Genomic DNA, 12,986 nt, shown 5'->3' on the forward strand with positions numbered 1-12,986 from the left:
GGAAACATGGACTTGATGATAGTGGAAGCCGTAACCGACCAGCGGTTACGTGAACCACCCTACAGTGGCGAGTCCAACAATCCTCTCGCACATAACTATCCCTGGATGGGATAGGCCTACTTCACCGTTCAAAATGATGATACGTTCTTGCGAAGTTATTGCTCAACAGAGCAGAGATCGCGAAACTGTCACTGACCGAGATCTAATGAGAATTACAAATATGATCGGCCAAATGGGTACCATGGAACTCACTCAGCCCCAAATAACAGCGACTTGATTTGAGAATAGACTAATGACTTGACTCTGGATGTAGTCGAAAAGATCATTTCCATGAATGATACCGATGGCCACATAGATTAAATTGTAAACGTTTTCCGCAGTTTTGGCAAACATAGCAACAGCATTGGTAATCGCTGAACTTTTACAAACACATTTACAATCTCGAGCTTCGAAACCTTATACAGGCCTCTCACAATATTGCTTAGATAATTGCCCTCAACTAAAATTGTTTATGATAAATTGTGAATTTTGTTTTGTGTTTCAATATGATATTTTGATTTGAGAACCACTCGCACATCAACTACGCTATTTTACACAATGCCAGATAATAAGTCTGTTTACATTCTGTGGAAGCTTCTTTTTGGACACGTCAGTGGACATAACGATCGTTTCAATATTATGTTGTTGTTTTTGTTTTCCTTCGTCATGATAAAATCGCTTTTTTTTCGAATACTGGATCAATTGCTTTGAAATTTTCAGTGGTTAAAGATTGATTTTTTTTGCCAGAAGGCTATTACTTTTACTTATTTCAAAAATTTCTGTGGCCTTCAAGAGATTCGTTTTTTTGTGTCAGAATAAAAAATAGGGACACCTTGTATGTGTCCATACATTTGAACATAGCTCTCTTGTCTCCATTCGAGCCTCATGTCAGACGGCATGAAAGATTAATTGATATCTGAACAAATTGTCCTTTACAAAAGATTGATGCAAACGGTTGAAATGTGACATCCGCCGTGTCGCATTCTTTTCCTGTAGCATATTTTATATTGTGCTATGTATTTGTCGTCGATCATTTCGTGTGGGATGCTCAGCATAATGAAAGCATCGCGCTTCTTCTGAATTATCGATCTTTCAGGCAGCAATGCCTCAAATGTTGAGTACGTGGTATATTTAGATGTAAGGTTGAGCCTGTTTATGTTTCGCTTTCAAATTCGATTATTGGGTAATTTTTCATATTATAATTAATTATTACATATTAAAATTGAATTTTTAGACAAATTTGAAGCGAATAACGGACGTCCGCATGCTGGCTTACTATCAACACAATTCATAGTGACCTAATATATCTCCAGTGAAAGTCTGTTCTTATCCTGCACTATTTATGAAGATTATACCTCTTGAAAATAACCCAGCAGCTTATTTACCCGAAAAAAAAAACACGAGATCAAATTAAGCGCTTTAAATAAATATCAAAATCTGTTTTTTTTAGGAATTATTTTAGCAAATTTCAAAAAGGAAATAAATAATCCCTAAAATGTCACAAGCAAGTAAAATAACATTGTCGCTATTTGTGACTGCTTTTGTTGTAACAGTCAATTGCAACACTTGTTCTGTTAAACCAATGGAGAAAGGCATGGATTTGAATAGGGTAAGTACAGTATTATTCGCATTGAATTTTGCGTTATTTTTTTATCGCTAGTCGTCACTAACATGTAAAGTTAACTCCAAAGTAAATTCAATTTCTGGTTACCGTCGCAAAATAACCGCAACATTGACCAGTGAAAGTATTAGAAGTCCAGGTTCACTAAAAGGTGCGCCTGAAGTATGCGCACCAAGATGGCGGACCAGAACGTAGTATGTGTACCAGGTTAGATTCCGCCATAATTTTATTCCAATTTTCCTTATTTTAGTTCTATTACGTGTTGGGGCACTAGTCAAGTGATTCCCGTAGTATTTGTACCTAAAATTATGGCCTAACCCTAACCTAGTACACATACTACGTTCCGGTGCCCGCCATCTTGGTACGCATACTTCAGGATTACCAACTGAAATATGGCTAACGGTACAAATCGATAGATGCCAGAAATACATTCCGCATTGCTTCTGAAAACGACTTCATTCGCTTTAACAGTAGTTGGAATTGATGGGAAATTCATAAGTTAAGAGAAATAATTCAATTTCATGCGACAAAAACTGTCTTACGTGTATCATAGCCCATTTTGAACTGAATATATTTTACGTCTCTCAGCTTGCTGGAACAACTTGGTATCAAATGCTTAATGCAGATGATCCGATTGATCGCGTCACTCCTTGCTATGTCATGAAGTTTGGTGAAGCCACAGAAAATGGAATCAGCTTTGAATTTGTTACGCTAGACCCCAGGTAGGTTGAAGCGTAACAAATTCGAATGGTTCAGAAATGCCTTTAGGCTGATCTATGCCGACTTAGTATGCAATAATCTGGTGGTATTTTTCATTTGAAAAAATTTATATGTCGTGTACAGACAAGACGTCAATACACAGCTCTATATAATACTTTTTTAATAAATATGATTTGTATTGCATCACATACCAAAACCGCATTGAATTACCAGAATTCCATTATTCATGAAGTTTGAATACAAAATTTCAAATAGTGCACTTTTGGTACTAATTTTTCAGTAACTTGGGTCGTGTTGAGACATCTTATCAACAATTCTACAAGGAAGGACAAGCTTTCAGATTCAAGATGGATAATGGTTATTATAATTTATTTGTTATCAAAAAGATGTGCCTTAAGCTTTGAGATAACTATTTCGTTATTCTATGCACTGTCTATGTCTCTAACCTCACATGCGTTGTAATTGAAAAGAATGTATATATATATATGTATAAGTTCTTAGGTTGTTTTCAAGTTTCAACTCTGACTTTTTCACAAGGCAATTCAGTACCATATATGGAATTATTTCGTGAATAATTAGAAGTTCATGATAAAATTATATAATAGTTTCTCTATATTTGTTATTTTGGTTGTTTTCATTATTTATCAACATCAACACATTTTTATAATGGATGATATGCTTTGGCATATACCTATAAACGTATGCCAAGCATTGAGGCAATTTTTCTCACCAAATTCAGGTCTTTGCTTATAAACTAGTATTTACATTCTTTCCAGGCTTACACTTTTCTATTACTATTCTCTTAATTGTTTTGTTTCAGAGGAAAAATGGTTGAAGGCTTCGCTAAAGCAGGCGTTGGATAAACCAAAAGATGCGAGTGGAGACGAAAAGGGTCAGTGAATTTTATATGAATACAAGATACAACATTGAACGAAATCCCACAAATTTCTAAAATAAGAGTTCTGTTCATTTTATAAAATACAAAGTCTCTAGATTATTGGACACGTTTAGTGGCCATAACGATCGTTTCAAAATTTTGTTGTTATTGGACACGTAGTGGACATAACGATCGTTTCAATATTATGTTGTTGTTGTTCTTGTTCTTTGACACGTTTTTAAAAAGTCGCTTTTCTCTTCGAATACTGGACCAATTGCTTTGAAATTTTCAGTTGTTAAAGATTTATTTTTTTGCTAGAAGGCTATTACTTTTATTTATTTCAAAATTTCGCGTGAATTCTATGAAATTTGATATTTCGTCTAAAATTTTGCTGTATTATTTTTTATCCATGGGAACACGGATTTTAGTCAGTGTCATGACTGGCTGTACGTTTTGATTCTGCAAAATTCTTGCTACTGGAAATTCAGAACTTTTTTGAGGGTACCGGTAGCGTCAAAGGTACCGGTAAGGACTGATTCGCTCTGGTCTAACGTGTCCATATATTTGTGCGTAGCTCTCTTGTTGTTATTTGTCTCCGTCTCCATTTTAAAAAAATCGCTTTTCTCTTCGAATACTGGACCAATTGCTTTGAAATTTTCAGTGGTTAAAGATTAATTTTTTCGCTAGAAGGCTATTACTTTTATTTATTTCAAAATTTTGCGTGAATTCTATGAAATTTGATATTTCGTCTAAAATTTTGCTGTATTATTTTTATCCATGGGAACACGGATTTTAGTCAGTGTCATGACTGGCTGTACGTTTTGATTCTGCAAAATTCTTGCTACTGGAAATTCAGAACTTTTTTGAGGGTACCGGTAGCGTCAAAGGTACCGGTAAGGACTGATTCGCTCTGGTCTAACGTATCCATATATTTGTGAGTAGCTCTCTTGTTGTTATGAATGAACATTTTATGAGCATTGCTAAATATTAATAATTATTTTAACCCTTCCATTTTTTACAAACAGTTTTGTCTATAAGTTGCTTCGCAAATTCCGAGAAATGTGTATTTATGTTCCTTGCTATTTTTGTTGAATGACAATAATTTGTTTCCGTGTATTGAAAATATCCAGTTCAATCATCTGAACAAATTTCATCCTTGTACTATTTTTTTAGAGTTACTCGACCACTTCAAATACCCTGTGTATATCTATACCAACTACGAAACTTACTTCATGGGTATTTTGTGCCGAGAAGGTAAAGTTTTAAATATGCAAATCTCGACTTGAGCAAAGATGAAAAATGCTTAAATATTCGTCCCGGTATTGTTGGAACAAGTGACACAGACATAAAACGTCGACTATATCCGGCATTGCGTTGAAGTGGAATTTATTAATATGAAAATTTCGAAAGTCACTCGACGCATTCACGGGATATTTTATTTATAACTATTGGGTTTTTCTATTTATTTTTTACCTCAAATCACAATTAGAAAGACATAATACATCCGCTATTTGCGCTGTTGGATTGAAATGTAGATTAAAGAATTTAAAATTCAATTTAAAATAACCAGACGACGCACTTGCATGATGTAATGATTTAATTTTTTGAGTTTCACCCCTGTTAAGCAAGTTGAGATAACATTTTAGCTTAATTGCCATATATCTACCATTTAGGTTAATGAAGCCAATTAGGGCGTAGTGTATTATTATATAAACACGTCATTCCCAATTCCAAATTAACAATATTTTGTTTTTATCATTTATAGATAGCCCAGTAGCGTTTGCGTATTCTTCCTACAACGGTATCTCAGCTGAAACTACGACAAAAATTTATAATGCAATGATTGAACACGACGATACACCTGTGCCGTTATATTTCTCCCAGTGCCCTTTGATGGAAAATATTGAAGATTATTTGAAGTAATTTGTCAACAATTACGACTGTGATTCTGGACAGTTTCATTTGCTGTTAGAGCGGATCGGAACGCCTTGTTGATATGGTACCATGATGTAAATGTTGTGTTGTAACTGTATACACAGAGAATTGAAATGAAACTTCGTTAAAGGAGAGTGAATATATTTAATGACACGCATATTCAAGAGAATAAAATTATCCAGCATTTGCCATGAATTCATTGGGTATTCGCTGATTCAGTATTTGAATTCACTTACATACCCACAACGTTCTTGCAGTCTACGTAACTAGCCTTTAATTATATTTCGTGACCATCGAGATAATAAACAGTGAACTGCAAACAATAAGCACAAAGATAGGACAGTTCCGGAACCGTAATACAGAAAGGTAACTGTCTCATAAAAGCGGGGCTTGCACTCACTGGTATGAATAATGTCTTTAATGCGGGGACTTCTCTTGGAATCGGTAAACTGGGCCTTGTTGGGTAAGTCACCGCATTGTAGCCATGTAGCTGTTTCACTGTAACGCTTCGTTCAGGATACCCTATGATTTTCGGTGAATTGATAATAAAATATATCGTTTCGTCTTACGAGTCCATATATTTGGGCATCACTTGGTATTTTAATTCATGTTGAAAGTGAATGGAGAAGAATAGATTATTGCCACAAGACATGGAAAAATTACGGCAGTCCACGTATCGTTATTTGTACCCCGATTCAGGTGCTGGTAAGTAAAGGCATTTGATTTGGGGACGTTCATTATGGGAAATGTTGAAAAATACAGAAATACCATCCTGAAGAAATCAGAAATCCTGAGTGCACAATGAAACCTAAAACCTCATACACATTTCTATCAATACAATCGAAGATTTTTGTTATCGACCGATTTAAGATTTGTCCAGATCAATCATTTTCAATAATAGTTTTCTATTTTCTCAGTCTGAATATATCGATATTTGGGCACAATGGCGTAATTCATCAAATTCTAATTTCATAGACTTTCAAGATCACAACAATAACAAGAGAGCTATGCTCAAATATATGGACACGTAGCGCCACCCAGTGGCAATAATTTTGATGACGTCATAGCGAGAGAAAAAAAGTAATACCCTTCTGGAGAAAAATTTCATCTTTAACTACTGAAAATATCAAAGCATTTGGTCCAGTATTCGAAGAGAAAAGCGATTTTTTAAAAATGGAGACGGAGACAAATAACAATAACAACAAAATTTTGAAACGATCGTTATGGCCACTAAACGTGTCCAATAATATAAAAACAAGAGAGCAATGCTCAAATATATGGACACGTTTACCAGAGTGAAGCAGTCCTTACCTTTGACGCTACCGGTACCCTCAAAAATTTCCCGAGTTTCGAGTAGCCAGAAGTTACAGAATCAAACCGGACAGCCATTGTTCCCACGGATAAAATTCGGATGACGTCATAGCACACAAAAAACGAATCCCAAGCAGCTCACCGGAATATTTGAAATAAATAAAAGTGAAAGCCTTCTAGCGAAAAATTTAATCTTCAAGCACTCAAAATTTTAAAGCGATTGGTTCAGTAATCAAAGAAAAAGCGGTTTTTTCAGTGACAAAGAACAACAACAACATAATATTAAAACGATCCATAGGTCCACCTACGTGTCCAATAAAGTGTCGTACGCAGTTTAAAACAGTGGAGGGCAAGCCGTGCTATATCATACCGTTAGAGGCAATATGACCATGATATTTGCTTATTGGACACGTAGTGGACATAACGATCGTTTCAATATTATGTTGTTGTTGTTGTTCTTGTTCTTTGACACGTTTTTAAAAAGTCGCTTTTCTCTTCGAATACTGGACCAATTGCTTTGAAATTTTCAGTGGTTAAAGATTAATTTTTTCGCTAGAAGGCTATTACTTTTATTTATTTCAAAATTTTGCGTGAATTCTATGAAATTTGATATTTCGTCTAAAATTTTGCTGTATTATTTTTTATCCATGGGAACACGGATTTTAGTCAGTGTCATGACTGGCTGTACGTTTTGATTCTGCAAAATTCTTGCTACTGGAAATTCAGAACTTTTTTGAGGGGACCGGTAGCGTCAAAGATACCGGTAAGGACTGATTCGCTCTGGTCTGACGTGTCCATATATTTGTGCGTAGCTCTGTTGTCCTAAATATGAATACGGTATGACGGAATGCTTTAAGTTTACGTAAAATAATAGTCAACAGTAAAAGGTAATCCTTATTCAATATCGAACATTAAAATTCGCTTGCGTTTTACAGGCAAATTGGACCTTCAAGTTAAGTGAGGAAGTGTTTTATTTTACTTTCGAAGGGAGGGGGCACAAATAAATTCATATCAAACGGCTTCTAATCCGTATACTCATCAATGACGTGTGTATTGCCCGATAAAAACTCGACATGAGATAACAATGCAGTCCTAACATTTCTATATCGAAAACAAGAGAGCTATGCTCAACTATATGGACACATTAAAATAATAAATCTTTACTCTGAAATTAAAGAGCAAGTTATTTCGATGCAAAAAAGAAGTCTGTGAAGAAAATACAGGTCTCGTAATATACCCCTCACGGCCTCACAACATTACTTAGATAATTGCCCTCAACTGAAATTTTGTAAGATAAATTGAAAATTATGTTGTGTGTTCAAATATGATATTTTGATTTAAGAACCACTCGCACATCAACTACGCTATTTTACACAATGACAGATAATAAGTCTGTTTACATGTGTTTAAGTCTGTTTAAATGTGGAAGTTTCTTGTCTCCATTCGAGCTTCATGTCAGACAGCATGAAAGATTAATTGATATGTAACAAATTGTTCGTTATAAAAGATTAATGTAAACAGTCGAAATGTGACATCCGCGTGTCGCATTCTTTTTCCTGAGGCATATTTTACATTGAGCTATGTGTTTGTTGTTGTTCATTTCTTATGGGAAGCTCAGCAAGTTTTCTCGATGCTAGAAAGAAGTCGGTAAAGAAAATACATGTCTCGTAATATGCCCCTCACAACATTACTTACATCAGGGTGGTCAAAGGTTGTTGGCTCCGCGGGCCACAAAATTATTTTGGCATTGGTCGCGGGCCACAATAGTACCAAGAATAGGTAAACAGTGCAATACATAACAAGCACTTCTATTGTGTAAACACATAGTTATCAGGCATTGCCAACCTAGGCTGATGGAATCCGCATCCGATGTTTAGTTTTCTACCATGCATATGGCAAAACGATAGAATTCCAGGTAACAATTTAGACTACCCATCACATCTTAAACTTTGCTATAGCTGCTTCAGCTAGCCATCATACTAGTCAATTCAGTCACAGTAGTGATATAACAACAATATGTCAAACGATTTTTCTGATTTATTTCATGAGAAGCAATTTAAAATACGATATTTTAATTACTCTCCGAATGCGGCGCGGGTCACAGATTATGAATCGGCGGGCCACATGTGGCCCGCGGGCCTGGGTTTGGACCACCTTGACTTAGATAATCGCCCTCAACTAAAATTTTGTAAGATAAATTGAAAATTATGTTTTGTGTTCCAATATGATATTTTGATTCAAGAACCACTCGCACATCAACCACGCTATTTTACACAATGACAGATAATAAGTCTGTTTACATTCTGTGGGAACGTGGAATTTTCTTGTCTTCATTCGAGCTTCATGTCAGACAGCATGAAAGATTAATTAATATGTAACAAATTGTCGTTATAAAAGATTGATGTAAACAGTCGAAATGTGACATCCGCCGTGTCGCATTCTTTTTCCGAAGCATATTTTATATTGAGCCATGTAATTGTTGTTGTTCATTTCTTATAGGATGCCGAGCATATTGGAAGCATCGGGTTTCTTGTGAATTATCGGGCTTTCAGACAGCAATGCCTCAAATGTTGAGTATGTGGTGTGTTTAAATGACTTTAGATGAAAGGTTGAGCCTGTTTCGTTTTCAAATGCGAATATTGGGGAATTTTTCATATAATTCTTATTACATATTAAAATTGCATTTTCAGACAAAATTGAGGCGGATAACGGACGCCATGCTGGATTACTATCAATCAACACAATTCATAGTAACCTAATATATCTTCAGTGAAAGTCTGCTTTTACTCTGCACCATTTATCAAGGCTACACCTCTTGAAAAGAACCCAGCAGCCTATATACCCCCAAAAAACGTTTTATATAAATATCAAAATCTTTTTCTCTTAAGAATTATTCTAGCAAATTTCAAAAAGGGAATAAATAATTCACAAAATGTCACAGGCGAGTAAAATAACATTGTTGCTATTTGTGACTGCTTTTGTTGTAACAGTCAATTGCAACACTTGTTCTGTTAAACCAATGGAGAAAGGCGTGGATTTGAATAGGGTGAGTACAGTATTATTAGCATTGAATTTCGCGGTATTTTTTATCGCTAGTCATCACTAACCTGTAAAGTTACCTCCAAAGTAAATTCAATTTCTGGTTGCCGTCGGAAAATAACCGCAACATTGACCAGTGAAAGTATTAGAAGTCCAGGTTCTCTAAAAGGTGCTCCTGGAGTATGCGTACCAAGATGGCGGACACCGGAACGTAGTATGTTTACCAGGTTAAATTAGGCCATAATTTTATTCCAATTTTCCTTATTTCAGTTCTATTACGAGTTCGGGGACTAGTCAAGTGATTCCCGTAGTATTTGTACCTAAAATTATGGCTTAACCCTAACCTAGTACACATACTACGTTCCGGTGCCCGCCATCTTGGTACGCATACTTCAGGAGTACCAACTGAAATATGGCTAACGGTACAAATCGATAGATGCCAGAAATGCATTCCGCATTGCTTCTGAAAACGACTTCATTCGCTTTAACAGTAATTGGAATTGATGGGAAATTCATAAGTTAAGAGAAATAATTCAATTTCATGCGACAAAAACTGTCTTACGTGTATCATTGCCCATTTTGAACTGAATATATTTTACGTCTCTCAGCTTGCTGGAACAACTTGGTATCAAATGCTTAATGCAGATGATCCGATTGATCGTGTCACACCTTGCTATGTCATGAAGTTTGGTGAAGCCACAGAAGATGGAATCAGCTTTGAATTTGTTATGCTAGACCCCAGGTGGGTTTTAAGTTGAAGCGTAACAAATTCGAATGGTTCAGAAATGCTTATATGCAGATAAGCAGATCTGTGCTGACTTAGTATGCAAGAAACGGGTGTGAATTTTCATTTGAAAGATTTATATGCCGTGTACAACCAAGGCGTCAATACACAGTTTTATATAATCCTTTTTTAATAAATGTGATTTGTATTGCACCTCATACCAAAAAGTCAATAAACTACCAGAATTGTCTTATTATATGAAGTTTGAACACAAAATTTCAAATAGTGAATTTTTGGTACTAATTTTTTCAGTAACTTGGGTCGTGTTGAGACATCTTATCAACAATTCTACAAGGAAGGACAAGCCTTCAGATTCAAGATGGAGAATGGTTATTATAATTTATTTGTTATCAAAAAAGATGTGACGAAATTGTAACCTGTGAATGTAAAAAAAAGTTATTTAATTTGTTTATGGCCTTTTCGACTAATGATAAGATGCGCGCACCTAGATTTCATTTTTATGTCTCGGTATCGTTTCTCGTAGGGTTTTCCGCCCTTTCTTCAAGGTTTTGGTTTTCCAAGCGCGTCAAGTGACACTATGACGCATCGTCTGTGGTCACTAACCTCGCATGCGTTGGTAATTGAAAAGAATGTATAAGTTTTTACGGTGCTTTCAAGTTTCACATACTCGGATGTTTTGCACAGGGCAATTCAGAACCAAATATAGAACTATTCCATAAATAATCAGTTCATAAATTAATCGCAAATAAAGCTGAATATTAGTTTCACTGTATTTGGTATTTTGGTCGTTTTCATTATTTATCAACAGCCACACATTTTTACAATAGATGATATGCTTTAGCATATACCCATAAACGTATGCTAAGCATTGAGGCGATTTTTCTCACCAAATTCAGGTCTTTGCTTTTAAACTAGTATTAACATCCTTTTCAAGCTTACACTTTTCTATTCCTATCCTCTTAGGCTTCTCTAAAAATTGTTTTGTTTCAGAGGGAAAATGGTTGAAGGCTTCGCTAAAGCAGGCGTTGGATAAACCAAAAGATGCGAGTGGAAACGAGAAGGGTCAGTGAATTTTATATAGACAAAACATTGAACATTTTATGAGCATTGCTAAATATCAATAATTATTTTAACCCTTCCATTTTATACAAACAGTTTTGTCTATAAGTTTCTGCGCAAATTCCGAGAAGTGTGTATTTATGTTCATTGCTATTTTTGTTGAATGACAATAATTTGTTTCCGTTTATTGAAAATATCCAATTCAATCATCAAAGCGAATTTCATCCTTGAACTATTTTTCAGAATTACTCGATCACTTCAAATACCCTGTGCATATCTATACCGACTACGAAACTTACTACATTGGTATTTTGTGCCTAGAAGGTAAATTTTTAAAGTTCTAAACATGCAAATCACAACTTGTTCAATGATGAAAAAAGGCACAATTTCTGGTTGCTGTCGGAAAATAACCGCAACATTGGCCAGTAAATATATTAAAAGTCCGTGTTCACTAAAAGATCATCGCTAACGGCACAAAAGGATATTTGCCAGTAATGCATTCTGCATTGCTTTTAAAAACGATTCCATTCTCTCCAACAAGTGCCACAAACATTAACCGTCGACTATTTCCGACATTGCATTAAAGTTTAATTTATTAGTAAATAAATTTCGAAATGCACACAGCGCATTCAGAAGATATGTGATTTATCAGGATATTTTATTTATTTTTTACCTCAAATCACAATTAGAAAGACATAATACGTCGACTATTTTCATTATTGAGTTGAAATACGTTTTACCCCTGTTAAACAAGTCCAGGAAAATTGTTTAAAATAACCACACGATTCACTTACATGACGTAACGACTTATTTTTATACGTTTCACCCCTGCTAAACATTTCCTAGTTGAGATAACATTTCAACGTAATTGGTATATTTCTATCACTAAGGTTAATGAAGCTAATTAAGCCGTATTGTATTATTATGGAAATACGTCATTCCTAATTCCAAATTGACAATATTTTGTTTTTATTATTCACAGATAGCCCGGCAGTGTTTGCGTATTCTTCCTACAACGGTATCTCAGCTGAAACTACGGCAAAAATATATAATGCAATGATTGAACACGACGATATGCCTGTACCTTTATATTTCTCCAAGTGCCCTTTGATAAAAAACATTGAAGGATATTTGAAGTAATTTGTCAATTTCGTTTGTCATGAACATTTTCATTTGCTGTCAGAGCGGATCGTAATATTGAAATGTTACCATTGTGTAAATATTTGTATTGTAACTGTTTTTAAACACAGACTTGAAATGAAACTCTGTTAAAGGAGGATGAACAAATAAATTTATTGTAAAGCATTTTCAAGAGAATAAACTTATTCAACATTTGTCATGCATTCATTGGGTATTCGCTAATAATACAGCAGAGTTTGAGTTTGTAAAAGGAAGATATTCAAATACAAAATAGTTCTCTCTACAATGGAGAATAAAGCTGTGAAGGGGGGCCCCCTCATAAAGATGACAGATTATTATCTATCGATCTTGATCGGTAAGTATGTTGATAGGTATTTGCATGTTTGTTTGTCTGTTAGATACACACGATATCTCACGGAAGCGAAATTGAATGTGCTCCAAATTTTGCATGAGCAATCATGATATCTCGGAACAGAAGCCCATTCATTTTAGATGTATTA

The 12,986-nt window shown here is 35.0% G+C and overlaps 2 protein-coding genes and 1 long non-coding RNA gene across 3 annotated transcripts; all 3 read left to right on the top strand.

Moving 5' to 3' along the window:
* Positions 1-1,467: 1,467 nt before the first annotated feature.
* On the top strand, positions 1,468-5,760 carry LOC120348462 (uncharacterized). Its single transcript, XM_078117239.1, has 6 exons — positions 1,468-1,648; positions 2,249-2,382; positions 2,661-2,737; positions 3,201-3,272; positions 4,431-4,511; positions 5,023-5,760. Exons 1-6 carry the CDS (start codon positions 1,535-1,537, stop codon positions 5,178-5,180), a joined length of 636 nt encoding a protein of 211 aa, XP_077973365.1. The 5' UTR covers positions 1,468-1,534; the 3' UTR covers positions 5,181-5,760.
* A 2,304-nt stretch (positions 5,761-8,064) lies between these two features.
* On the top strand, positions 8,065-9,320 carry LOC144428264 (uncharacterized). Its single transcript, XR_013478228.1, has 3 exons — positions 8,065-8,418; positions 9,003-9,077; positions 9,194-9,320. It is a non-coding gene; the product is annotated as an uncharacterized LOC144428264 (long non-coding RNA).
* Positions 9,220-12,680, top strand: LOC120340069 (uncharacterized). The gene is made up of 6 exons (XM_039408306.2): positions 9,220-9,549; positions 10,151-10,284; positions 10,579-10,655; positions 11,278-11,349; positions 11,590-11,670; positions 12,329-12,680. Exons 1-6 carry the CDS (start codon positions 9,436-9,438, stop codon positions 12,484-12,486), a joined length of 636 nt encoding a protein of 211 aa, XP_039264240.2. The 5' UTR covers positions 9,220-9,435; the 3' UTR covers positions 12,487-12,680.
* The last annotated feature ends 306 nt before the right edge of the window (positions 12,681-12,986 follow it).

The sequence above is a fragment of the Styela clava genome, chromosome 1 (assembly GCF_964204865.1).
Source record: "Styela clava chromosome 1, kaStyClav1.hap1.2, whole genome shotgun sequence".
In the NCBI taxonomy this organism is placed as follows: Eukaryota; Metazoa; Chordata; class Ascidiacea; order Stolidobranchia; family Styelidae; genus Styela; species Styela clava.